The sequence below is a fragment of the Pogona vitticeps genome, chromosome 2 (assembly GCF_051106095.1).
Source record: "Pogona vitticeps strain Pit_001003342236 chromosome 2, PviZW2.1, whole genome shotgun sequence".
In the NCBI taxonomy this organism is placed as follows: Eukaryota; Metazoa; Chordata; class Lepidosauria; order Squamata; family Agamidae; genus Pogona; species Pogona vitticeps.
In genome coordinates, this window is record NC_135784.1 from 4,931,757 (window position 1) to 4,959,186 (window position 27,430).

Here is a 27,430-nt window from a genome sequence, read left to right on the forward strand (position 1 = left end):
GGTCTGGACGATTGGCAAATCACCACGAGGCTTCCCCCCCCCCCGTTCCCACCCTCCTTCCCTGACAGGGCCTCCAGCGCCCACTCTCCCCAGCGTTTTCACCCAGAGGAATCCAGAAGGCGATCCCCCAGCGGGAAAGGGCCCCTGGCCCCTGATTGTCCAAACGCAATTCTTGTCTCTGTGTCCGTCCGAGGGTTGGGTCTGGACATCGTGGGCCGGGGGGCTGGATGGCAGCAACCGGCTGTGCCCCAAGCGGGGTGCACGTGTGCTCTGGACCGAGAGAAGAGAGATGCTCCTTGTCCCCCCCCCCCCATATTTTTGTTACAATGCCAGGGAATTCTCCACTTTAAATATGCAATAGCTGGCTGGACAGCTCGGAGGTTTCGGTCTCTGGAGCCAGATGTTGGGAATTCGATTCTCCCCACTGGGCCTCCTGCCAGTAGAGCCAGCCTGGGTGGCCTTGGGCCAGCTGCACCGTCCCAGAAATTCCACCCAGAAGAAAGCTGAACTATTTCTATTTTCCACCTGAAAAATCCTGCAAATGGGTCACCAAATGGTGAGAAACTGTGACAAAATCTTCTTTCCAGAAGTGGAGATTATTTATTTCCTCAAGTTTAGCACTATGGCACTGTCTGTTTCAATTCAGAGGTCAGAAATGAATTGTTTTGTTTTCTATTCTATTTTTTAATGTCCGTTTTATTTATTTGTTTGTGTGCTAATTGCTTTTTTCCCCCCCTCAGACAAATTCACGAAATAAACTTCTCAATAGAGATGTGAATAATCTTTTCCTGTCTCTTCAGGTGGAAATGTATGACAGCAGATTAAAGAAACTTGAAATTTCTCTGTGGAAGCATTCCTGTTCTGACATAGCGGTCCTGGATATGGGGTATCCTGACACAATGGGGCTCATTCTCCCCAAATGCGGGGAAACCGGAGAAAGCCTCTTCGTGAGAGCTTGCCCAAACATCCTTGAAAGGTCTTCGCCTCCTAAATGGAGACATCTCCACCCCTTTTTTGCAATCAAACCACATGCAGGTGTTCGAGAGATGCGGTTTCGGCAGAGTGTCGTGCCCGAGTCATCTTATTGGCACACGAGGGAAATCTGCAGGGGTTTTTCTGGGAGGGGTGGTGCATCAACACACGTTTGGACAGTGTGTGAAGTGGCACTACAGCACGGTGTGTCTGTGGTGTACAATATGGTAGACAGATTTGCGATTTGGGGAGAGACGCTGCTTTTCCTGTCCCCTGCTTGCAAATATCCAGGATGTGAGAAGGCGATCCTCCAACAATCAACCCGTCTTTCAGTACTTTTTAATATTATTATTATTCTTTTTTTTTCTTAAACTACAACATAAACATAAAATACATAAACCAAAATACAAATCGACTGTGTTCCCCACCACCCTAGTCAGGGCCTCTTGCAGTGATCCTCTATCTTTATTCTTATTTTTCCTTTATTGTCCTCTTCTCCAGAACTGCATCAATTCTTGATTTGAGTAATCAATTGGGTAATCAATAGTTGTTGTTGGTCCCCTAGTTGTTTTTCTTGTCCTCCTGTCCCTTTGCGGACCCAATCTTCTGCCAGGCCTCCCGGTGTCGAGGGCCCTCCACGTGGGGTGCCAATTTGTCAGGGTTCGACTTAGGGCTCCAAATTCGATTCAGATAAATCAGCAGATCCGTGTGTTGTTTCAAAACAGGTGGGGGATTTATTGGAGGATGAAACAATAAACAAGAGTCTGGAACATGATTACGCTTCCTTTCTCCTTCTGCCAACGGGTCCGGAAGGGGTTTCCATTCATCGAACAAGAACGGGTTTCTATACTGTAACTGCTGTCCCAGGGTCCCTCAAGATCAGTTGAACCCCAGTCCTTTTATGGTCTGCCTCGTCGCACCTTCCAGCAAGGGCACGGGTCTCCTCGTCCAGGTCATCATCCCACAAGATCCGTCCGTCAGGGTCGAGATTCTCCCAGGGTCTTCCCTGTAGCTCCTTCTCTTCATCTCTCTCACTATCCATTCCAATCTTTCTCTCCTTTCCCTCTCTACTCCTTCCTTTCCTTCTCTCAGTCTCCTCCTCCCTCCTGTTTCCCCCCAATAAGAGGGTTTTTAGGGGGAACCTCTACTCTTTTCCTATAATCTGCCTCCTCTTTGGGCACTCTTAATCTCTCCCATGATCTAGTCCACGGATCCTGCATCCACACCCATGCCCAACCGGGCGGTCACTGCTCTTCCTACTGCTCTTCCTTCCTTTCCACTCCCCCTGTTCCTGCTTCAAAGTCCACCCTCTTCTTTCTGCCTGTTCCCGCCTATTCTTCCTGAACTTCCCCTATCGTCACTTTCTGTACATCTTCCGTCAGCTCCTCTATCACTGCCTCCTGAGGAGTCTCTATCGAAGGCTTGGGGTCCACCTCCCCATCTCTGCTGTTGAGGAGGGACGGCTCTCCAGAAAGTGGGGGTGTCCCTCTCACCCTCTGTCTCACACCCCTGATTGTCCTCTTCTCCAGAACTGCACTGATTCTTGATTTGGATCTTTCTCTTTTCCTCTTGTTAGGATTCAAGAAATCTGTCCCATATATCATAGAAATTGTTCTTTTTCATCTCTCCTTTCTTAAATTTTAGGCTCCATCTTTTATAGCAATGTTCCATATTTCATTACAGTATACCATTCTTCCATTCGAAATTCAGACTTTGATTTCCAGTTCCTAGCAATTATTAATCTGGCTGCTGTTAATAAATTGGTCATCAATTCTCTAGTCATCATATTCCACATTCTCAAATACTGATAACAGAGCTGTCTCAGGATTAAATTCTATATCTTTTTTCACAAATGTCGTTCAATTCTTTAAAGATTCGTTTCCAAAATCTTTGTATTTTTTCGCATTCCCACCACATATGAAAGTATGTACCAATCCTTCTCACATTTCAACAGACATTCAGATAACTAGTGTTATCAATAGTGTTAATTTATTCAATTTAATACCATCTTAAACCCAATCTGGAAAAAAATTCTCTTATTCTCACCGACATGAATCGTAAAACCCTCATTTTCCACATCTTCCTCCATTCTTCATAATTTGTTCTTTTTCCTAAGTCTTGTTCCCACACTAACCTCAATCCTTCTTTCTCAGTTTCTTCTTCTTCTAGATGAAGCAGGAATCTATAAATTTTACTCATTGCACCCTTTCCTAAATCGGTAATCTAAATATCTTATATGATAATAGAAGTTGTTCATACTTTGTATATTCTCTACCTTTGTTATACTTTACTCATTCATTAGTCCATCTTTCTAACTGCATATAATTCAACCATGATATATTCTTATTTTGAATGATTTGTTTCATTTGATCTTTCAATCTCATTTTATCCAACCAGTCTTTTAATCTAATCACTTTTCTGCATAAACTTTCATATTGGCAGGAAAATTCTCCATTTGAGTCACTAATCCTAAATGAGCATTGGACGGACATAAATTCTTTCTATACTTGTACCAGATGTTTAACATAGTCTTTTAAAATTGGTTATTTATTTTATATTTCTTAATCATACCAAAATAAGCTTTTCAATATCCACTGTAATTCTGATTATTCCATTTTCCACCAAATTAACCTTTCTGGGTTATATATAATTTCCCCAATGAACCTTGACTGATTAGCCAAATAATATATATTTTTTTGTATATTTGGTATGCTATACTTCCTTATTTTGTTGTTTTAAACCAATACTTTTTATTTATTCTTGCTCTCTTCCCTTCATTACAGTATCTATTAATCATTCCTTGCCAAAATTTAAAATCATCTTCTGTTAACTGTACTGGTAACATAAAATAAAAATTAATTTAAAATCATCTTCTGTTAACTGTACTGGTAACATAAATAAAAAATTAATTTTGGGTAGAATCTTCATTTTTATCAGTGTGATCCTTCCAAACCAAGAAAGTTTTCAGTTAGTATATTCCCGTAGTTTCTTTTTAATATCTCCTTTTGATTTATTATAATTATGTTCCTTTATTTTTTTGAGTCTCTTTTACTAAATCTATACCTAAATATTTAACCAATTTACATATCTTAAAATCATATTTATCAACAAACTTTTCTTGTTCTAGTTTATTATGATTAAACAACATTATCTCAGATTTTTGCCAATTTACACACAATCCAGTTATTTTTCCAAATTTTTCTAAATGAATTTTAATTCTGTCTGTACTTTCTAATGGTTTTTCAACTGTCAATAGGGAATCATCAGCAAATAAATTAATCTTTATTTTATTATTTTCACCCATACCTTCAATTAAATCATCATTCCTTATTGCATTTGCTAATATTTCAATAAGCAAACAAAACAGAACTGGAGAAAGAGGACAACCTTGCCTGGTGCCTCGGCCTAGAGCTATCTTCTCTGTCATCCCATTATTAACAATTACTGCAGAAGTATTCTCCAAATATAATTGGTTTATTACCCCCCTAAATTCTTTCCAAAACCCCAGCACTTTAAAAGGATTTTAAATATTGGCCATTCTACACAATCGAATGCCTTTAAAATATCTAATGAGAAAATACCTGCCTTTGATTTATCTTTTTCTATAGTATATATAATATTCAAAACCCTCCTAGTTAAATTTTCCATTTGTCTTCCCTTTAAAAACCCATTTTGATTCTCTTTAATATATTTTGTAATAAACGTATTCATTCTATTTGCCATTGCAGTAAATATCTTTGCATCTTGATTTAATAATGAAATAGGTCTATACAAACTTGAGTGCGTCAAACCTTTATTGGATTTTGGAATAAGAGTTGTTAATGAATATTTCCAAGAATCTGGTATTTTCTTTCCTTCCAATTTTCTATTATAAAGTATTTTTATCTTGGGGACCAGTATTGTTTTAAAAGCTTTATAATATTCTGATCCCATTCCATCAAAGCCTGGAGTTTTACCATTTTTCGTCTGTTAATAACCTCTGCAATCTCTTCATCCTTTATCTCTTTTTCTAATTCTCTTTTATCATTCTCTAATAGTTTACTCTTTAAATTTTCTTTAATATAATTTTCTATATCTTCTTTTGATGTACTATGAACTTTATATAAATGCTGGTAAAATTCTTGTAATATCATTAATTCTCCCTTCATTAGACTACAATTCTCTCCTGATTGTCTTTCAGTATTTAAGAAGTCCCTGCTTCTCTCTTTCCACTGTCTGCATGATAGGATCTGTGTGAGGATGTGATGGTTCACCTGAGGCTGAGATGGGCCTGCATCCCGTGTGGGAGATGCCTCTGGAGCAAAGAGCAGATGTGCTCATTTGCACTGGGGGATGATGGCACATGCAGTATATTTATGGTTGCCCTTCAATGAACTTGTGCACCCAGAGCATTTTCTGATCTGCAGGGTGTCTTTCATCACGCGTCCCGAGCATGATGGTGGAATGGGTGGGGCCAGAGATCCTCTCTCCTTCCACCAGGTGACGAACCCAGTGGTCCTTCCGGGCCGTCCATCCTCAGAGGAGACCCTGCAAACACTGACTGGCCCCTGCTTCCATTCTTTACCTTCTGATGATTTGGGGCTGAAACATGCTAAGGCTTGGTGACTGGAGAACGCCAGGCAAACACTATATGACTCTTACACTTTTTTTGAAAAGTAACTCTTTACTGGAATTCTTTACTGGTTTCCCCTCAAAAAAGTTCCTTTCCAAAATAATTCGAATACCAGAAAACACAAGGTGCGCCCCTTAGGAGAGAGGTCACACACGCACCCTGTAACTGTAAAAGTAACTCACAGTGACAGTTACTCTGCCAAAGGAATGAAGCTCCCTTCTTTAACTCTGGCAATCAAAGTCTGTCCCATTGGAGATCGGGCAGGAGAAGTTCTAAGATGACTTAAATGTATTTGCGAAGGCTTTCACGGACGGGATCTAATGGTTGTTGTGGGTTTTTCGGGCTCTTTGGCCGTGTTCTGAAGGTTGTTCTTCCTAACGTTTTGCCAGTCTTTGTGGTTGGCATCTTCAAAGGACACCACTCTGTGCTCTGGTGTAGTTGGCTTGGGAGTAGAGTATTTATGGCTGTGAGATAGGCTTTTGTCTTTTTCTGTAGATGGGTGATTAGTGTGTTTTGTTGTAGGTGTATTGTGTGGGTGTATTAAAATAAGATTAACTAAAACTAAAACCAGAGCACAGAATGCTGTCCTCTGAAGAGGCCGGCCATAGAAACTGGCGAAACATTAGGAAGAACAACCTTCAGAACACGGCCAAAGAGCCCGAAAAACCCACAACAACCATGACTTGAATGCTTGGTCATTTTTGTGGTGTTTTTGCTTGACCTTAATAAACTTACTCCTCTCAGAACACAAGGACTTATCACAAGTGATAAATAAGTCAGGGGGGAAGGGGGGAGGAGGAGGTGGAGAGGAAGGCTTTGGATAGAAACCAGGCAGCCAAAAAAGTGAAGGAGGGGGGGAGAGAAGAGTGGCTTTGGATGAGAATCCTTGAGGAGCCAAAGAAAACTCATCAATAAGGACATGGAAAAGGTGGTGAGGAAAGAATTAACACCATAACAGGTTACTCTTGGGTAATACTTCTGAGATTGCCCATCACATGAACATTGGGATTCTCCGTCCCTTGAGGAAGAAACGGGCCTCATTTTAACATTAGGAGAGGTTCAGAACTGCAGAGCTGAGAGGGGCCCTTAAGGGTCATCCAGTCCAGCCCCGTCAAGGAGGCCCAGTGGGGGGATTCGAACTCCCAGCCTCTGGTTCCACAGCCAGAGACCTCCACCCCTGAGCCGCCTAGCAATTCTTAACATTATTAATAAAGCAACCTAGGATGGTGAAAAGGAAGCCGGGCGCTGTGGCTTCACCCCAGCCCACCTACTCCCACTGTGAACTTTGCTCTTGCTTCCAGAGAAAGGGATTCCAGTCGCGGGACTTGCTCTTGAGTTACACCACTCGAACCCGACCCATGTTTCCCCCCGCCCCAGTAGCTCGGAATCCACCCTCCCTTCCCTTTTTTTCTGGGGGGGGGAACCTTGCTTTTAATAGGGACTCGAACCCAAAGCCCCATCAACATCTCTCTCTACTTCCACACACTGTGGGGGACGCTGGGTGGTCTCGGAGGTCCCTGAGCATGCGCAGAATGGTGTTTCACATCAGGGACCAGCTACGGCTTGTTCCTCCCGGCTCCGTGCACATGCTCAAGACTTGAAAACCAATCCCTCCCTTCCTGGAGACCTTTTATTCTTACAAAATTGTGGGCCTTTCTTTCTTTTGTTCCCTTTGTCCAGCCTTTTATTCTTTGGGTCTGAATGCAGCAGCGACCTAGGGAAGGGATTTGGGATTTATTTTAGTTTTTTTTTTGTAGGGGGGGTGGCATAAAAGCTACATAATTTTCACTCCCCCACCTCCACCCATCCTGTGCTTTAAAGGGGAGCCCCCCCCCAGAGCTCCGGCCGGCCTCCCCCATAATCCCCCTCCCGGCCCTTTTTCTTTCTTTCTTTTTTTAAATGGGGCAATGGGCCAGGCTCGGCTTGGGTGGTCCTGGCCCTTTTCAGATTCCCCCATAACGCCCAGCCAGACCCTTTCCAGTTCCCAGGCCATCCGCCCCCCCCACTTTGCCACCCTCTCTCTCTCCCCCCCACTTGTTCATGGTGATGGGGGGGGCTCCTCCTTCTGGCACTTCTTCTCCCCCACCCCTGTGTTGGTCCCAGAGAATAAAATATCTGAAAAGTAGCAAGCTGCTGAATGAGGCAGGTCTCTTTCTCTGCATGTGAACGCACACACACGGAGCCATGCCGAAGAAGTACGGCTTTCCACCTGACACAGAGGCATCCTTCTGCGTTGGAAATGCAGGAGATGGAAATAGTGGGGGAAAAGTATTTTTCTGTTTTGCATAAGTTTGCATTCAGGGGACACATCAGCAGTCAAAGCACTAAAGGAATTCTGGGTGTACGAGAAAGGCTGCAGAAGGATGCACGGTTTCAGACGGGGGGGTGCAATAAGAGGGTATTAAAAAAGGCCTGCCTAGGACCACGCTGGTTTCTGAGCCTGTTTTAACCCAATTCATACAACAGCCTTCACATTTTATATACATGTCTATAAAATAAGGTTTTTTTTTAAAAAAAAATTAAAACAAACATTAGGAAAAAACAGTTCCAGCCTGGAAATCGAAAAGAAATCATGTTTAAAGATAATTAGGATTGTGCGTGAAAGAGGCTTCAGCGAATGTACTGAAATCGAATTCATTATGAGTGTTTCAGAACAACGATGTTGTCTTGCATTGGTTCCCGTCCGGTTCTTAGAACTGCTGGATAGCTCAGTGGTTTAGGTAGAGGTTGGGAGTTCGAATTCCCCCTCTGGGCTTCCTTGACGGTGGGGGGAGGAGAAGGGGGGCTGGTCTGAAGGGTCCCTCTCAGAGGGTCCCTCCCGGCTCTGCAGTTCAAAGGCTATTATTATAACTTAATTTCTTATACTTTTGCCACCTTGGATCTATAATATATAATAGATGTTTTTTTTTTGTTTAATTGTTTTTATTTTTGTAAAACCATCCAGAGATGACCTTTCGTCTAGATGGGCGGGACAGAAATCCAATAAATAAATAAATAAATCTGGTGTGCGGTGGGGGTGTTTATTTATTTATTTATTTATTTGATTTATATCCCGCCCATCTGGTCTGGTCGACCACTCTGGGCCAGGTAGGCACGGAAAATAAGAGTCAGGGAAGACCTTTCCCAACTGTGACCAAAGTGTGCCAGCTTTGAAGTTCTGCAGAAATCTTCACCAGGTTGGACGGTATCCCCCCCCAACAAAAAAATCAAAATAAAAAAAAAAATCAGCGGAGGTAGGAGGAAGGAAGCCAAATCCAGAGTTGGTGTTTTCTATAGACCAGTGCTTCCCCTCTGGCAGAAACGCTGGCCTTCCTCTCTGCTGGTTCGATCCCATTCGGGGCGTCTTTCAAAGTTTTTAAACAGCTCTGGAAACTGTGTATCAACGCCGCCGCCCCCCCCCCCCGAAAGGGCGGGAGCGAATGCAAACGCGTGCAGGCATTTTGAATGGGAGGAATGTGGATGAATGAAAGCGGGGGGGGGGCGGTGGTGGTGGTGGTGGTGGGGAAACGAGTCACTGGGGAAAAAAAAATAGGCGCAAGGTTTGGTGACGCTTTCCAAGCCGCGCCTTCCACGGTTCTTGCGCATTGTCGTGAGACTTTTTTAAAAAAACACACACAAACACAAACACACTTTTTAACAAGGAAGTGCCTTTTATTCGGTTCTTGGAAACAATTTACTACTTTATTGCAAGCGGCAATGGTGATACACTTGCAAAGGGAAGCGCCGTGGGGGGGGGGGGCGGCCGCAGGGAGCCATGAAATTTATTTATTTATTTATTTATTTATTTATTTATTCCAGTTGCATCCCGCTTCCCTTAGTATCACAGCACTATTCTGGGCGGGTTACAACACGTAAACAAAAACAAACAAACAAAATTTAAAGAGAGGCATTAAAAGCAGCAGCAGTGACCCTAAAAATAAAATCCAGGTTCCAATAAAAATCCGGATCTCCGGATCTCTGCAAGCACTCGATTTTATTAGGGTTGGAGAACGGGGTCCAAGGAAAAGGGAGGCGCCAAGGGACACCCCATCCCCCGTCCCCCCCCCCCAGTTTGCCCGAGGAGGGGAGGGGGGGCGGGAGTCCACCTAGCCCTCCCTCCCTCCCTCCCTGCCGTGCAGTCTCTGCCTCTGCCGGGATCCGAGTTCAAGGTTCGGCGTGCGGGAGGGAGCCGATAGCCCCGCCTCCCCCCCCCCCCGCAGAGGACGGGCCGGGAGCGCGGGAGGGGCGTCCCGTGACGTCACAGGGAAGGGCGGGGGGTGGGGAGAACCCCCTGCTCGTGACGTCCCTGGCGGGGTGGGGGTGGGGAGAGGAAGTGACGTGAGCCTCGGAGGTTCCCACCCCTCGCCCTCCCACCTCTCCCCCCCCCCAGAAGGGGAGGAAGAAGCAGCAACAGCAGCAGAAGCAGGAGGAGGGGAAAGGAAGGTTTTCGGGGGGATCCCGGAGGAAAGGTAGGGGGCAGGAGGGAGGGAGGGGGTCTGGGAAGGGAGCTGCCCCCCCAAGGGATGAGGGAGGGGGAGGGTTGGAGGGAGGGGGCGAGGGGATCCCCCTTCCCTCTCCCCGCCAAAAAAGGGGGGGAGGGGCTGCGCGCTGGGCTGAGCCCCCCCTCCCGGAAACCCTTTGTCGCCCGGGTGGGTGTTTGGGAATGAGGAGGGAGGGATGGTGAGCATGTGCAGAGGGCCAGCAGCGCCTCGCTCTTCGAGGACACGGGGGGGGGGGGAGGGCCCGCCTTGGATGCCCGGATGGAGGAGAGGGAGGGAGGGAAGGAAAGGAAAGGGCTCCCTCTGGGCACGTGCAGAGCGCGCGGGACTCGGGCCCATAGCCTGGCGTCAGGATCGAGCCCCTGGCATCTCAGTGCGACACCCCCCCCTCTGTCCCCCCTCCAGTTTCAGAGATGGGGCGTTGGCTGAGCATCATCCTGCACCCCCCCTCCCTTAAAGGGGGACCAAAACACACACACCAAAAAACGGGAAAGAGGAATGGCAGAAGGAGGAGGGGTTGCTTTGGGGGACTACAAACCTCATGTGCCCCCAATCATAGGCGCCTGGACTCCAGACTCCTTCTGATCACCCTGTGCAGGATGGAACCGGTTGTTCCAGAAGCCCCTGTGCCAGGAATTGCGGCTCTCCCCCGCCCCCCGCAGCCCTTTCTATTGAGGGGGTCCATAGCCCCTCGTCTCTGTGGGGGGAGGTTGTGGCCCTTGGCTTTGGGGTTCGGCCACCCTCCTGCAGCATAGGAGCATGCCAGGGGATGATGGGCTGACCCTCCCTTGGCGTCCCCCCTCTGCCTCCCCCCCTTTTTCAGTCCTCAACTTCACCCCCCATTTCCCCTTCTGACTCTCCCCCCCAAATCCCCTCTCCCCACAGCTGCTGCCGACCGCGACCGCCATGGCGACGCCGATCAACGCCCAGGCGACCAGCAAGACCTGGGAGCTCAGTCTCTACGAGCTGCACCGGACACCCCAGGTGAGCGGGAGTGGAGGCGGGGGACCACGTCAGGGAACGATGGGCCTGGGGACCGTGCGAGCAGGGGGCAGAGCGGGTTGGGAGGCCTGGGGAAAAGGGGCTCCGATTGCGATGTGGAGGTAAGAAGGACAGGCTCCGCTCGAGGATCACACCCGACCAAATCCTGGTGCCATTGATGGACAAGTGGAGGGGGGTGGTCCTTCTCTCTCCCCCCCCCCCATTTCCTCAAGCCAGACTTTAAAATCAATTTGGGAGATGTTGAGGGGGATCCAGAAGTCCTTGGGATCATCCAGTCCAGGAGCCCTAGTGGGGGATTCGAACTCCAAACCTCTGGGCTGTGCAGTTAAAGACCACAGCCCCTGAGCTAGCCTATATTTTCAAGAGCCGTGTGTGAGGTGTGCTTTTTTAAAACTATTTTAAAAAACACTTTCCATTTATTAATTTTTTTAAAGGTTTTAAGTACACTTCCCCCCTTTGCAAAAGTTTATTTGTATATATGTTGTTCTCATGTGTCACCGTCAAGTCACCTCCTGGCTTATGGCGACCCCATGAACGAGGGACCTCCAAAATGTCCTCAATAGCCCTGCTCAGTTCTTGTAAACATAGGTCTGTGTCTTCCTTTAAGCAGTCAATCCATCTTGTATCTGACCTTCCTCATTCCCTGTTGCTTTCCCACCTTTCCCAGCATGATAGTCTTTTCTACACGTGGGGTGTGTCCAAAGTGGAATAACCTCCGTTTCAGCATATTTTATTGTATATACATTTCTGGTGGGTATTCTTTTCCTCTACTTTTCCCCCCCTTTTTTTCTGGGCTGTCTGGATTTAGGAGTCGGTAAGCAAAGGTTTGGCTACCCATTTCTTTGTTTCTTAAAGTAAGAACAATCATAGGTGAACCAAGGGCAGAGTTTGGAGTGGGGGGTGTACGTTTTTAAAGCTGTGCTGTCTCTCTGAAAAACATGCTGCTGTTTGGAGAAGCCCTGGGAGTATCCGTGAGATTAAAAAAAAATAAAATCAGACTGCTTCCCCTTGGTTTCTCTCCACCGGCTCACCCACCCACCCTCTGGCTTCTGTCCTCTCCCCTCCCCCCCCCGCCAGGAGGCCATAATGGATGGCACAGAGATCGCCGTCTCCCCGCGCAGCCTCCACAGCGAGCTGATGTGCCCGATATGTCTCGACATGCTCAAGCACACGATGACCACGAAGGAGTGTCTCCACCGCTTCTGCTCGGATTGCATCGTCACCGCCTTGCGCAGCGGGTATAGGGGCAACGGGGAGGGAGGGAGGGAGGGAGTCTGGGGTGGGGGTTCAGTGGGGGTGGGCCGTCTCCTGGCATGCTCTCCAAAGACTCAAATTCTTTTTTTTTTCATGGCCCAAGAAGCGTGTGGGGCAGAAAATATTTTGTGGCACCCTCGTGATGAAATAAACCTCTTTCCCTGGGAGATTTCGTGGCTCAGAATCCACCCGTTGGGTCCAAAGAAGTAGATTCAAGATGGCCCAGTATCGGGGAGAGATTGTTTCCACGCTCCCCCCACCCCCACCCTGATGCTGGACTTTTCGCTTTGAATGATTCCATTGTATTTTGACTAAAGGGTGACAGTTGTGTAAATCCATTGGTGGTGGGTCGGGCAGTAACTTCGAACACCTTTTTAAAAATTTTATTTAGCATTTTCTGGCAGTGGATCAGTGGATCAGCAGATGCTCATCCTATGGATAAGAAAGTCCCTCTGTACAGGCAACCTGTTAATTATATTTATTGCTTGCCATTAAAGGTGAAGGATGTGCAACACAGCCACGGTGTTGTTCAGAGGGAACACGAACGAGCAATAATGGGGGCTTCCGGACCCTTCCTGATGGCTCCCCCTTTTTTTCTTCCGGCAGGAACAAAGAGTGCCCGACCTGCCGGAAAAAGCTCGTCTCCAAGCGCTCCTTGCGGCCGGACCCCAACTTCGACGCCCTGATCTCGAAGATCTACCCCAGCCGGGACGAGTACGAGGCGCACCAGGACCGGGTGCTGGCCAAGCTCAACCGCCTCCACAACCAGCAGGCCCTGCGGAGCAGCATGGAGGAGGGGCTCAAGATGCAGGCCATGAACAGGTAGGAGAGCCCAGCTTTCAAGGAGGGGCGGAAGGGCTTCATCGGCCCCTCGCGTCGTTCAGGGGGGCCTCGAAGGCTGGCCGCGATCCAGCGAAGTTGGAAAGGATGCTCAGTTCCGGCAAAAATGGAAAATCCCTTTTTTCCCCCAAAATAAACAGGAGTGTCCCCTTCCTGGTGCTCTCGTGGAAGAGGACTGAGGGCATCTCCGTTCGGGGCACCCAAAACGGCCACAAAGGACGAACTGAGACTCTCCCCGCTCCCTACCCCAGGGTCCCCTTCTCTCGTTAACAAGGCAGAATTGACTGATGGCCGGATAAGGGTCCCGTTCCTTTATTTTCCCTGTTTGTCAGTACCGAGGATGGTGGAGGTGATGGTGATGGTGAAAAGACTAGCAGAAGAGCGTTTTTGAGTTGGCTGGAGAGCTCTGTGATTTACTGTAAGTCTCTGGCTGCAGAGTCAGAGGCTGGGAGTTCGATCCTCCCCCCCCCCCCCGCCGTTTCTCCTGCAAAGGAGGGGCCAGCCTGGGTGGCCTTGGGGGCCAGCTGCCGAGGGCGCCCCCCAGAGGAAGGGAATGGTCTGCCCCTTCTTGAGTCTTTATTGTCTAGAAACTCCGGAAAGGTCACCGTAAGTCAGAATTCCCTGGATGGCTCCTCCCGGGTAATATTTTGGCAGGATTTTTGGGATATGGATTTTCAGCATAAGAAAGCAAAAAGTGGTAATAAACTTTCTTACTTTCCCTTTCACACACAATCTTGTTTTTTTAAAAAAAAAATTAACAGAGTTGTTTTCTTTCTTTGTGGGGGTTTTTTTTGGAGGGGGTGTAGGGGAATGAATTTGAACCCAAAGTCACTGACGGGATTTTAGCGAGAGTTTTCACCTGAATTGCTCTGCTACCTTCTAGGCTATATTGGTTTTTACTGAATATTTTGGGACTCTTTTTTAGTTGTTGTTGTTGCTTTAGAACTTTGTAAGCAGCCTTGCAAGTGCCGGGTCTTAAAAGAGGGGGGAATAGGATAAATGGAGAATAGAGCCATCTTGCGGTGCGGTGGTTCAACAGCCGCACTGCGGCCAAAACTCAGCTCACAACCCAATCCCAGGTAGTTGCCTCGAGGTTTGCTACGCCTTCTGTCCTTCTGAGGTTATTAAACTGAGTGTCCGGTTCACCGCGGAGAGCAATGTGTGGCCTGGGTAATTAAACTGTAATCTGCCCAGAGAGTACTTTAAGCCCTCCGGGGTGGTAGATAAGCAGCAGGCATGGCTTTGAATGATTCAATTGTATTTTGACTAAAGGGTGACAGTTGTGTAAATCCATTGGTGGTGGGTCGGGCTGTAACTTTGAACACCTTTTTAAAATTATTATTTAGCATTTTCTGGCAGTGGATAAGTGAATCAGCAGATACTGATCCTATGGATAGGAAAGTCCCTCTGTACAGGCAACCTGTTACAGTCGTGCCCTGCTTAATGATTGTGCTGCATTACGATGAATCCGCTTTACGACAATGTTTTTGCGATCACATTTGCGCAAAACGATTGTCTAAATGGGTTTTTTTTTCGCTTTGCGAAGATCGGTTCCCTGCTTCAGGCTTGACTTTACTGTGTGGGGAAGGGAGAGATAAATAGGGAGATGACGGGAGGGAATGGGGGTAGAGAGAAAGAGGGACAGTAGAAAAAAGAATGAATTTAATAATAATAATAATAATAATAATAATAATAATAATAATAATAATAATAATAATAATAATAATAATAATAATAATAATAATGATGATGATGATGATGATGATGATGATGATGATGTACCGCCAAGTCAATTCTGACTTAAGGCAACCCTTTTTCAGGTTTTTCTTGGTATAGGGGGTTCAGAAGTGGTCTCCCCTTCCTTTCTTTGGGGGGGGACCCTTTCTGGGACTGTGCAGCTTGCCCAAGGCCACCCAGGCTGGCTCTTCTCTCAATGAGACCCAGTGTGGGAATCGAACTCCCAACCTGATCTAAACCACTGAGCGATCCAGCCAGCTGCAGAAAGAAGAAGAGAGACCCAAAGAGAGGGGAGGGAATGATGGGGGGTCAGGACTGGAAGGGGAGGCCAGCCATCAGGGCTACACGAGAGTAAAAAAACAAAAAACAAAACCCGTGATTCAAAGTCCTGAAAGATGGGTGCTGGTTAAAAGAGGATTTTCGCTTTGGCTGTGCTCGACCCTCTCGGACATTTCCTACAAGGTGGGGGCAAGTGGTTCTCAGTTTTGGGGGGGGGGGCTGTTGTGCCAAGACCTCGTTGAGGGTGACGTGCCCCGAGGTGCTTTTCCTGTGAGGAGGCGGTTTGCTGGGGCTCGGGAAGATCCAAACTCAGTGTCTCTGAGGCTTCTGCTTGTGGGAACGCGAATTCTGAATTAAGCTAAGGTGGCCTTTTATTACATTTGGTTCCCATAAGGGTCCCTGGAACAGGGCTGTGTTTATAGGCGGTGCTCTAGAATCGGAAAATGGGGGTGCTCGGTTTTCTGGCCTGTCTTGGCAAGCAGAGAATGTTGGGGGACCTCAGAGATCTGCTAGTCCAGCCTTCCCTTTGTGCCGACTCTGGCAGAAAGCGGCCTGCCCGTTACCGAGACGCCACTGGGTGATGGAAAGGCCATCATCTCCCAAAGCAAAGCTGCCCCAGGAAACGCTGGTGGTAGAGGCTCTTCTAACTTTTAACAGCGGTTCCTTAATCATGCCCCATTCCTTTAAACTGGGAACAGAACAAAGAAAATTGAAAAGTTCAAGCCAGCTTAGTTATCTGGGATCAGTCTAGAATAAAGTTACTTTTTTGGGAAAACACTGGCCAGAGGTCCTCTTTCTTGTTTTTTTTTTACTTTGCTTTCTTCTGCACCCCCACCACCTCTTGGGCTTCTTTGCCGTCTTTGGCCAGAACCTTATCTACTTATAATCCACCTCATGTTAAATGGTCCATTTCCTGTGTGGTTACGCGTAAGAAGGTATTCAATACACACGTAGGTAGGTTGGAGTTTTTACAGCCAAGCATGCTGCCTTTAGTACCTTGGGCTGTGGGGACCTTTCTGGACTGGGGCCTCAGCCAATCTGTCTGGCTGTGGTCAAATGTTCCTTTCTTGCCTCTGAATTCAAATAGAGCCCCACTTCTCTGCTCTAGAACCTGCTATTTTGTGTGTTGGAAGCTATCTGTTGAAGTCTTTGTGCTGAAAGCAGTCATGTTTGTCAATGAGCTGTTTGATCTGTTCAATAGTAAGTAATGTAACATTCCATTCTTTCTCCTACTAAAAGTCTCAGAGTGAGTTGTTGAGACTGTAAGTGCCAGTTGATGGAAAAGGGCTGGGATGGGGGCAATTTGTGGCTGATATCCCTACAACCTGGAGACTTCACAAAGTGCGATTTCTGCAGAAGGGACCCTTCCTTGACTGGTCTGGGAGGGAGGAGGGAGTCACAACATTTAGAATCCGATCCACCAGTACTTCTCTAAAGCTGGTCTTTCCTTTGTTCCCCTCCAGAGGTCAACGGGTCCGGAAGCATCCCCAGGAGTCGGACAACACCACCTTCAGTGGGGCAGAGGACAACTGTGACAGCCGGTCACACCTCAGCAACGCCTCCGCCCCCAGCCAGCCCGAGGCTGGGCCCAGCCGAAAGCGGTCCCGGGCCTCGGATGAGTCATGCCCGGAGCCAGAGACCTCGCACGAGGGGGGGCGAGGGAGCCCTGAGCCAGGAGCCGAGCCCAGCAGCAGCGAGATCGAGCTGGTCTTCCGGCCGCACCCGGTTTTGGTGGATAAGGGGGCCTACTCCCAGACCAGGTGAGCGCTCAGCCGGAAAGGGCCAGTCGAAGGCAGGTCCACTGTTTGGCTTTGGAAACACCCTCCGGTTTTTGCTCCGAACATTTTGGGGCGACATTGGCATCCAAGAGGCGACGAGGGGTGCACGAAATTCTGTGCAGTGTGGAGAAAACAGACCTGAAACCACTCCCCCTATTCTCTCTCTCATAATGCCCAAGGGGGATACGTGCAGAAATTGAATTTAAGCACTTTTGGAACAGATTGAAGGGAAACGTCTTCGCACAGCATCTCATTCAGCTGGGGAACTCACTGCCACAAGAGGGAGGGATAACGGCTTCCAAAGGTAGATGAGATCCTTTCATGAACTGTTGATGGCTACCAGTCAGGATGGTCGGGTTGCGAGAGAGAGAGGTCTGCAAGCTGGACTCCAAAGGGCTCCTTTCTGGCCTTGATCCAGCTTCTGGTGAACCCCCACGGTGCTTTCTGCATTCACACCAATTAGAGGCCTGAGTTTACTTGCTCTATTTCCCCTCCTCTTCCACCACTTAGCTTCCTGTTTCTTCCCATCTTGGACTTTGCTTACTTTTCTTTTTTTCTTTGATATTGTTGGTTTTAATTCTTGTTTTATATTGCTCGGATTGTAAGCCGCCCAGAGTAGATTTGTTTGAATCTAGATGGGCAGGATAAAAGCCGAATGGATGGATGGATGGATGGATGGATGGATGGATGGATAAATAAATAAATAAATAAATAAATAAATAAATAGATTGATTGATTGATTGATTGATTGAATGAATGAATGAATGAATGAATGAATGAATGAATGAATGAATGAATGAATGAATGAATGTTCCAAGGAGCAGTCAAGAGTCCCGTTCCCAAATCAGTGCGTGGCTGAATTCTGTGCTAAACGACATCATCCAACCAAGCTCTTAAACACAGTTAAATCTCTCAAGGTCATGTTTTGTCCATAGAAAATCACCATGAATGATAGAGCCCCCCCTCCACCACAGCAGTGGGGGGGGTTTCTGTGGACACCCCTTGAAGGTTGGTTTCCCCTCCCACTTCATAACCACCTTCTTCTCGAGCAGGTATGTCAAGACCACGGCCAATGCCACGGTGGACCACCTCTCCAAGTACTTGGCGTTGCGCATTGCCCTGGAGGAAGCCCCCGGCCCGGGCCCTGAAGCACCCGCCCTGGAGGACGTCAGTGAGAAGCAGTACACCATCTACATCACCACCGCGGGCGGGGCCTTCACGGTAAATGCGGTCGCTCCTTGGTGGGCCCATAGTCAGGTGGGGAGGAATGGAGGAGGAATGTCGGTGGGTGCGGAGTCTGGTTCCCATGTGGCCATGGGATGGGAACCCCCTGCTTGGGGGCAGGGGATTGGACCAAATACAGTGGTGCCCCGCATAGCGAAGAGAATCCGTTCCGGAAAAATCGTCGCTATCTGGATTCGTCGCTATACGGAACGGAAAACCCCATAGGAACGCGTTAAACCCCGTTTAATGTGTTCCTTTGGGCTTAAAACTCACCGTTATGCGAAAATCCTCCATACGGCCGCCATTTTCGCTGCCCAGTAAGCAAGGAAAGGGCGCGAAAACACTGCGGGCAGCCATTTTTTTCCGGCGGCCATTTTGGAACCGCCGATCAGCTGTTTTTAAAACATCACTATGCGAAAATCGGTAAGCGAAACAGCTTACCGATCATCACAAAGCGATATTTTGCCATTAAAAAGATCGCAATGCGGTTGCTTTTGCGATCGCAAAAAACAAATCGCTATGTGGATTCTTCGTTAAATGGGGCACTCATTAAGCAAGGCACCACTGTATTTGGGTGAAGATTGCAGAAGACGGGGGGGTCTGGGTTTGGGAAGAAGAGTTTACTTAGCAAATTCGTAGTGGAGGCAACCTGCTTGTAAGGGGGTGGCATTTTTTTCCCTGTGCCTCTGCCAACCTTGGTGCCCGTTGCTCCCTCTCTTCACTCAGACGCTGAACGGATCGGTGACCCTGGAGCTGGTGAACGAGAAGTACTGGAAGCTGAGCAAACCCCTGGAGCTTTACTACGCCCCCACCAAGGAGCAGAAATGATCTCTGGACCACCACCCCCAACGCCCTTCTCCCCCCCGGAGCTGCCAAGTGGTTGGAAGATGGCACATCTCAGTCTAGGAAGGGGATGATGACACCAACTTTGCCTCTTTCCCCGGGGGTGGGGAAATCCTCCAAAGCTAGGAGGGGAAGATGGTGCTTTGTTGGGTCGGGGGGGGGAAGAGGGAGGGCTGTGCTGGGAAAGCTTGCATGGCTGCTGTTGCTGCTGCTCCCCTTCCTCCCGTTCCCCCCCAAATCTGGCACTGGCCCCACCCCGCAGACACCTCACACCCTTTGGGAGGGCAGGACCCCTCTGGTTTGCTTCCCCCCCCCGACCTTGAATGACTGTTGCTCACTGCCCACGCTGCTTTTTGCCCCAGGGAGATGGGCTGGGGGTGGCAGGGTAGGGTTATAGGGCGGGGCGTGGGGTGGCGGACAGCGACAGGGAAAAAAATTTATTCCTTGCCTTTTTATAGCTGTCTCTCTCTTTTTTTGTTGGAAATGAATTTGTCACAGAAATTTTGGGCTGACCTCTTTGAAAAGCGTGTCTGGAGTCTATCTGTCCATCTCTTGCGGGGGTGGGTGGGATGTAAAGAGCAACCCCCCCTCCTCTGAAAATGATGCTGGCCTCATGTTTTTTTCTACTGTCAAACCCTTTCCTCAGCAGAGAGACTTTTGTTAGGTGTAAGACTTGGGCGGGGGGTAAAGAATGCGTCCTTATCTTTGCTGTGGAGGAATTTGAATGTTTTTGAAGATTCCTTGCTTCCAGGTTGAAGGCAAGGCAAGGAGAATTTCTGCACTGCTGTTGCCTGCATTAAAGCCCCCATAATTTGTGCAGAATATGAAGAACCTCTGCGAAAGACATTTTTCTTTCTCTTTTTGAGCAGGACAGGCACCACACGCCAACACACACCACACAGAAGACACAGAAGGCACAGTTGATTGTTAAGCAAGAGACAAACAACCCATTCAGTGCTTCAGTTTTTCGATTCTCAAATTATCTCTGAAGTTGTAATCCCTGAAAGATAGTTTTTCCATGTCCTGCTCCTTGGATTATCATCAAGAGGCCCAAAGTAGAGCAGAGAAGCAGAAAAACTTCCCAAGGGAGCATCCATTTTAGCGCACATCACAAGAAGGGTAACAAAACCCCAATGGTCATCTTCACGGCAAATCTGTTTCATTTGACTGGGGCTTTCTTGGACTTTGGTCCACCGCTAGTAGGTAGGTGGAGTGTAATCCTCTGTTGGCTGGTAGCCATCGGGCAGCTGCAAGGCGTGGTCCAGAGAGGGCTGGAGCTGCCTGTCTTGGAAAGAAAGAAATGTCAAGCGAGAGCCCGTCTCTTGCCGTGTCAAAATGCCAAATTCCAGTTCATCAGAAAATTCTGTTGTGCTTCCATCGGCTTGAATGGGGACTATGGCTTTTTAATCCTACTATATCTATTAACTGACTGGCCGTGCCAGGGTGTCTTCTCGTCCAGATATCATGTTCTCCCTAATAGCTTGCTGTAGTTTTGTTGCTTCTTTTTAATCGTCACCGCCGGTTCTTTTTCTATTAAGTTGCCTGCCCTGTCATCTTTCTCTTTCTGCCGCTCCGAATCCCATGGTCATCCTAAAACAGGTGCGTGGATTGGTTTGATCTCTCTTAGATTGAAAGCACCTGCCCCGCTTAGGATCATAGCTCATACATCTGGTGGAGGGCTTAATAAAATACGTACACTTTTTTAAGATGCCAGAGTTGTGGGGAGGTTTTTTTTTGGGGGGGGAGGGAGGAACAGCCTTCCTTGGGCAGGGAAGAAGGTGGTGGAAAAGGTGATTTTGGTGGGTAGTGGCAGAGGGAGGGAAACCCGCTCCCTGGACCACACACACCCCCCCGTGATGAGTGTGCCTTGGGTGCTACCAGGTTTCTCTCGCTTCCGTGCGAAAAATTCTATTTTTAACCAGAGATGGTTTTGAAGAGAGAGAGAAGCGGGAAGTGTCGAACCACGTGCCACATCCACGCCCTGGATGCACATTGCTAGGCTGTCGTTCATGAAGCTGCTTCCTGAAGTTGCTGCTTCCCTATTTTTTTTTTAAAGCCTCAGGAAGACGTGGGCCCTCCAAGCAGCCCCAGAGAGCAACCATTCCTCCCACACCCTCCTCACCTACAGAGCAGGCGGTGAGTTAGGGAGCCTGAGGTCACGCGGAGGTTTCAAAATGTCCACCACCACCCCATGCACTTTATTATTTCAAGCATGATCATCTTATCACGGAACTGAGGAATCGGGGTGGGGATCTTCGATACCATTCGGGCCGTCCCCATATTTTTGCCTACGAAATGCTGTGGCTCGGTGGCGCCAGCTTCCCCGTTGGGCTTCTAAGCTTCACCCTCCTTGATGGTTGCTTTTCACGGCTGCTGTTCTTTTTTTCCCCAAGAACCACCTTTTCTCTTTGCCTAGCTGCAGAGATCTCAATAACAGAGATCTTCCTCAAACTGTGTCAGGTGCCGGAGAACACTGGGTCGCTGGTCTCATTTCGGTTTGGTGACTGCTGTTCCTTTAAAACCCTTCTTGTAATTGTAGATCAGGCCTTCCGGGTCCCGTCCAGGCTGAAGAAAAGCATCCTTTACCCCATCCAGGTGTGGCTTTTGAGCTAAACTTTCTTGAGGATAAAAAGAAGTCAATTTAAAAAAAACCCAAACTGAATGATAAAATAGAAATGCTGAGATCTGTAGTGCCAAGTTCGTTTGCTGTTATTCACCATATTTCTATCCTGTCTCCCCAAAATGGATCCGAGTTGCTTTGTGTAATGCGTGTCCATCTGCTCACATTCCCTCGCTCTTTGGCTGCTCTTTGAACCCCCCCCCTCCTGCCACTGGTGGATGCAGTGGGGATGCCTCGCAGGGTAGCAAAACAACCTTTTCTGTAAGAAAAGACTCATAGGTGGTGCCACGAAATGGGGAATTTCTGTTTATTAGACCACGTGCCACAGTGATGAAAACAAACAAATGTACAATTTGATTCAATGCAAGAGGGGGCACCTCTAGGTTAGAATGATGCATGCTTCGTAATAAAAGAATCCCGCAACACAGCAAGGAGGAGGAGGGGTAGAATTTGGAGAGGAAAGAAGGCCATTGAGCCCGTGGGCAGAAGATCAGCCAGACCCCCAGCCGTTTCCCCGTTGCGCATCCTGCATGGCTCAGCGCTGCTGTGATGCTCCGGTCTCCGTCATGGATGGGGCAGCCCTTTCCTGGCTCGGCTGCCCTCGACGCCCCAAGCCTTGGACCCCCAGCTGAGCTCACGGAGTTGGTGGGCTTCTGGCGGGAAGGAGCCGAGGACCCAGAAAAGGAGCAAGAGGGGTGGATGTGTGGAGCGTCCGGTTGGGCAAGGAGGGCCCCGGGGGGGGAATCTCCTCCGTGGGTCCCCGGGGCGTAAATGGGGACCGCTCAGCGAACTGGGAAGAGAAAGGAAGAAGTGTAGAGTTACCAAAGGGAAGGAAGGAAGGAGAGGGGTCTTGATGTCAACCGGGGGAGGGGGGCATGTCTAACAGAAACTTGGCCCTCCTTCAGCCGGGTGGGTGACAGGCGTTTCGGCCGGTGGGCAGTCTTGATGAGGAGCCATTCCCAGGTTAGCATGCCGCCCCCCACCCCCAGCATCAGTTTGCAACTCTTAATTGGTGCTGTGGGGGGAGCGACATTGAGAGGCGAGGCGCTCGGATCCAGACCTCCACCTGTGGCCCTTCCTGCTTCCAAGTTGGTGGCTTCCCTCCATTGGCACACCTGCCCACCCCCTCCCCCCCGAAGGCTGAAGAGCCGCCTTTCCTAAGACTGACTTAAGAGACCGTGAGAGATTTTATGGCCAAACAGGGAGATGTTGGGGCCATGGGACGGGGCAGGGCGGGGCGGGGGGAGAACTTCCCCAAAGGTGTTGGGGGTAGCCATGTTTGTCAGGAGCTGGGGGCTGGATAAAGGGGTCCCAACTGGGCCTGATCCTTGGCGGATTTGCCCATGGCAGGGTTAGAGGGCCGGGTGCATCTTATGACTCGGGCTTCTAAGGTTTGGCTGGTCACGGCCGTTTAATGCCTGTCCCGCCTGCACCAGCCCTGTGGCTGCTCCTTGTGAGGTGCGTAAGCCTCACGATCCATCCCCCCCAAGGGCTCTTCCCACTTCCTGTTAATCAATATGACCATAGGTCCAATTCTTCCTAGTTGTGCTGCCATCATCTCTGCCCGACGATAGGGCTGGCGCTAGCAAGTCTTGGGTGATTTACACCAGAGGAAGGCCACAATGAGGCTGGCTCTGAAGAAACGCACGTATCCGATCCTTGTGGTTACTCATCCCAGCAGATTCCCAGATTTGTCCAGTCAAAAAGGTCATCTAGACCCACCCACAGCGGCGCAAGAGTCAAATCTGTGGCATGTGATGGCTTAACCTCCGTTTGAGATGGTGTTTGGAGAGTATTGGGTTTCTAAGGAGAGGAAGGCAGGGGCATTTTCACCAATAAATGGAGCGACGGGCATCTGGGCCTTACCTTCCGGGTAGCTGTTGCCCTCAAGGCGAACATAACCTGGAGGTGGGAAGAAGCAGGGGAGAGAATTAGGCCAGACATGTTTATGAGGGACCTTCAGCAGCAGCAGCAGGGTGCAAAAATCCCCCATCTTGATGCAGGGGGGAAATCCCTCAAGCCTCTTCTATGTTTATTTCCTCCCCGGGGGGGGGAAAAAAGTCCTAAGAAATCAATCCGCCTGACTCCCCAGGCAATGGGGCCAGCCTCGGGGCCTCACTGAGCACTTCTCTTCGGCTTGATCTTACCTGCCGCTTCCCTCTCCTTCATCCGCTTGATGAAGATGCTGCAGGCGACGCCGAAAAACACGACACCAATGCCCAGCACCGCTCCGGCGGCCCCAACTTTGACCCTGAGGTCCAGAGGCAAGCCTGGTGCTGCAGAAGTGGAGGGGGGGGAGGAGATAGTCACAGAGAGCCCTACAAATAAGGGGCAACAGGTCCTGCCGAGCAGGCGCATGCCCGAAATACATGATCCCCCCCACCTCCTCCACTTTTTTCCCTGGGTCCTCATCGCAGGGCCTTAAGCACTGAGTGGGGAGTACCATCCTCTCCCAAATGTACGTGTCTGTTTAGTCTGTTTGTTCGCTGTTGATCTGTTCACAACCGTAAGTAATGAAACTTTTTCAGAGTTTCTCCCATCACAGTCTGAGAATGAGTTACTGAGACTATAAGTGACTGTTGGTGAGAAAAGGGGAAGCGGAAGTTTTTCTACTCTGTGAATCTATGCACCTCTACGGTGTAGCAAAAGTTTTGATTTTACCAGGAGATCCAAACTCGGCAACTCACCCCAGTCCTTTGTGACGGCCTCAGTCAGGCTCGCGTGGGCGACCCGGCAAGTGTAGACGCCTCCTTTCTCGGGGTCGACCGGCAGCGTCAGCCGAGCCTGGTAAGTCCAGTCCCCATTGCTGGAGAGTTTCGGGGGGCCCAGCCCACTCTTCACGAGGGCCCCGTTCCACCACCAGGAGAGGTCCACCTCGCTCGGGAAGAAGCCCCACGCCACGCAGGCCAGCATGATGGGTGCTGGAGTGTTCCGAGGGGTGACGGGGAAAATGCGGACATTGGGGGGCGCTGGGAGGGGAGGGAAGAGGGAGGGGAAAGGAAGGGGGGGAACAGGATTAGCCTCCGCCCTCAGGGGATCATGTGGCCGCCCACCCTGGCTTGTGCCATCCTGAAAACCTTGGGTGTTCTCGCTGGAATCCCAAATCCCCTTACCCCTCCTCCACAGAAAATTGAACGGGGTAGGGGAGAGGGTTTGGCTAATTTAATTTCATCTAAAGAGACATGGATTTTGCAAAGCCCTCTGTGGAAAAGCCCCTTTCTTAGCTGGGGGGGGGAGAGGCTGCGACCAAAGCCGAAAAAGGAGATACTGGTTAAAAATGAAAATCCTCGTTCTTTGTCCCTTCCCTGGGCCCGCCCGGAGAGGCTTTTCCCCCCTTGCTGGAGGGCATCGCTAACATGTGGGGGTGAAACGAGGTGCCCCTCCTTGGAATCTCCCTCCTGGATCTGTGGGGTGGGATGGGGAAGGCACAGCCACCAGCCCGTCCTTCCTTAGCCTCAGGGGGACCCTTACCACCAGACCCACAACCACACCCCAACACCCCCCCCATATTCGCCCCGCTTCTCCCTTCCACTCACTGCGCCGCTCTCCCGTCCTCCCCCACAGGGAGTGGGTCTGCCCCAGGCACGCTGCGGCCGCCTTCTGGCCCTGCCCGGGGAGCTGGCCGTCCAGCCAGTTGGAGATGGGGACGGAGGTGTAGTTCCAGGGGAAAAACTCCCCCAGGCCGCAGGGCTGGAACTGCTGGAGGTCGTTGTCGTAGCAGACGAAGGGGATCTTGTTGAAGGACAGGGTCCAGTTGGCCCAAAGGACCTGGCCGTCCGCCGAGAGGGGGCAGTCCGTCTCCAGGTGCAGGACGAAGCCTCCTGTAGCCGGGGAGGGGGGGCAAAAAGGGGGGTGGGGGAGGGAGGGAGGGGATCAGGTAGGGAAAGGGTGATTGTCTTTGAAACGAGGAATGGGGCCCCAGAACTCCGGACCCGGGAGGGCCCCCCCCCGGCTGCAGCACCCATTGGCGCCGTCAAGGAAGCCACGGCCTTTTGTTTACAAGAGCTGAGAAGGTGTTATTAAGGGGCATTTTGGAGGTCACTCATTCATAAGGTTGTGAGACATCTTGGGTTGTGTTTGGGTGCGGGACTTGACAGCACCCACTCATCTCATCAATAATAATAATAACAACCCAAAACTCCCCCTGCAACCCCCTAAATAGAACCCGAATAGACACATTCCTTGAAAGATAAGGTAAAAAGAAATGACCCAGGTAAATTGTGGAACTCCCTGCTACAAGGCACATCAATGACCTGCAAGGCTTTCTTGGGGTGAATGAGGATTAGCTAGATTTATGGAGGGAGGGCGGCTATGGGTCAGGAGACCGGGCTTCACATTCCTGCCCAGCCATGAAAACTCATTGGGATTCGGCAAAGGGGAATCCTCTTTCTCCCTCCCCCCCGCTCTGCCCGCAACCATCCTCCGTCCCCCGCAGTTAAAGCACTTTCTCTTTCGGGCTCACCGGCCCGGCTTCTCTGGCCCGCCCCTCCCCCGCGAACCGGACAGGAGAAGACAGACAGACAGACCCCTCGCTGTACCTGCGGCAGGGATGGCCGGGGAGGGGGGCTCTTCTTTCACCATCAATTGGGGTGGGGGGGAAGGGAATTTAGATTTGGGTCCTTCAAGGAAAAAGTTTGGAAGGACGGGACTTTGGCAAGCAGGCGAGGCAGAACTTTTCGGACTGGGCCAACGGGGGTGAGGGGGTGTCAAAGGCCTCCTCCTCCAGTTCTCCCTCTAGGCAAGGTAGCGTGCCTCTGAACAGGAGGTTCCACCTGGGCCACCTGGTTCTTGACGGTCGTTTCTGCCCGCCCTCCTTCTAAAGCTAGGTAACCCAGGGGGGCTGATTTTCGCACCTCGTCTTGCAGCGGAGAGTTCCGCAGGCTCGCGGCCACGGCATTACTGGCCTTATATATCATAGTCGAAGGGCCGTGTAAAAGCCAGAAAAGCGTCAATTACTCTGAAGGTCCCTGGACAAATGTCCTTCCAGGGGCGTTAGTATTTCTGTCCGGCTGGCCTACCTCGCAGGGCCGTCAGAAGCCGGAGAGGAGAACCCCAAAATTGCCGCCCCTAAGCTCCCCAGAGGAAAAATAGGGCGAGGCTGCCACCGATCCCGGGGGGGGGGTTGTTACTTCTTCGGACTACTTCCTCAAGGGTTATGGGGACGGCCGAGGCCCAAAGTACCTTTTTGGCTATCGTTCCAGGTGGCGAATAGAGCCTCCTTGTCCGGAGGCAGTCTACCCCCTCTGGCAGGAAGAAACGAAGCCGAGTAACTTTTCCTCGGCTACGACTAAACCAACATCAAGGACATAAAAGAGGGGAGGGGACGCGGCAAGCAGAGGCACCTCCCCCCAACCCCCTCGCCCACCCGCCCCTCCCTCCTTCCCCACCTACCTGCTTGCAGGTAACTCTCCGCCAGCGCCAGCGCCCAGCCCAGCGCCCAAGCAGGTCTCATCCTGCGCGGTCCCGAGAAACTCCGGCCAGAAGGAGACAAAAGAGAGAGAGAGAGAGACAGAAAGGGGGTCCGGGAGAGGAACGGGTGCCTCTCGCTCTCTCTCACACACACCCACACAAAGACACCCACGCAGAGGCCTCGCTTCTTTCCCCCCCGCCAAAAAAACCGGGGACCCCGAGTCGAAAATTCCCCTCCAGTCCCTCCAGGAACCAATAGGGAGGGGAATCCGGGCGCGCGTCATCAGTCGCCGGGTGAAACTGTCCCGCCCAGGAGCCTCAGCTGGGTAAGGGAACGCGGGGTGGGGGTGGGGGTGGAGCTGCGTGGCGGACCAAAAAGGGA

The 27,430-nt window shown here is 50.0% G+C and overlaps 3 protein-coding genes across 4 annotated transcripts in view; 1 reads left to right on the forward strand and 2 right to left on the reverse strand.

The window, feature by feature from the left end:
• LOC110070991 (RLA class II histocompatibility antigen, DP alpha-1 chain) overlaps positions 1–27,430 on the reverse strand; it is a 195,071-nt gene that overhangs the window by 74,411 nt on the left and 93,230 nt on the right. The gene's annotated exons all lie outside the window — the stretch shown is intronic.
• RING1 (ring finger protein 1) lies at positions 9,896–20,727 on the forward strand. Its single transcript, XM_072987912.2, has 7 exons — positions 9,896–10,032; positions 10,948–11,046; positions 12,142–12,302; positions 12,925–13,140; positions 16,638–16,934; positions 18,005–18,173; positions 18,903–20,727. Exons 2-7 carry the CDS (start codon positions 10,969–10,971, stop codon positions 19,002–19,004), a joined length of 1,023 nt encoding a protein of 340 aa, XP_072844013.1. The 5' UTR covers positions 9,896–10,032; positions 10,948–10,968; the 3' UTR covers positions 19,005–20,727.
• LOC110091149 (class II histocompatibility antigen, M beta 1 chain) lies at positions 21,933–27,256 on the reverse strand. Of its 2 annotated transcripts, none has more exons than XM_072987940.2 (6): positions 27,031–27,256; positions 25,176–25,460; positions 24,327–24,608; positions 23,787–23,915; positions 23,504–23,541; positions 21,933–22,312 (listed from the first exon to the last, which is right to left on the reverse strand). In XM_072987940.2, the coding sequence occupies exons 1-6, from the start codon at positions 27,089–27,091 to the stop codon at positions 22,274–22,276; spliced, it is 834 nt and encodes a 277-aa protein (XP_072844041.2). In that variant the 5' UTR covers positions 27,092–27,256; the 3' UTR covers positions 21,933–22,273. The 2 variants fall into 2 exon arrangements, with proteins under 2 accessions (XP_072844041.2, XP_072844042.2); XM_072987941.2 differs by having other exon boundaries at positions 21,933–22,429; positions 23,506–23,541; positions 27,031–27,254.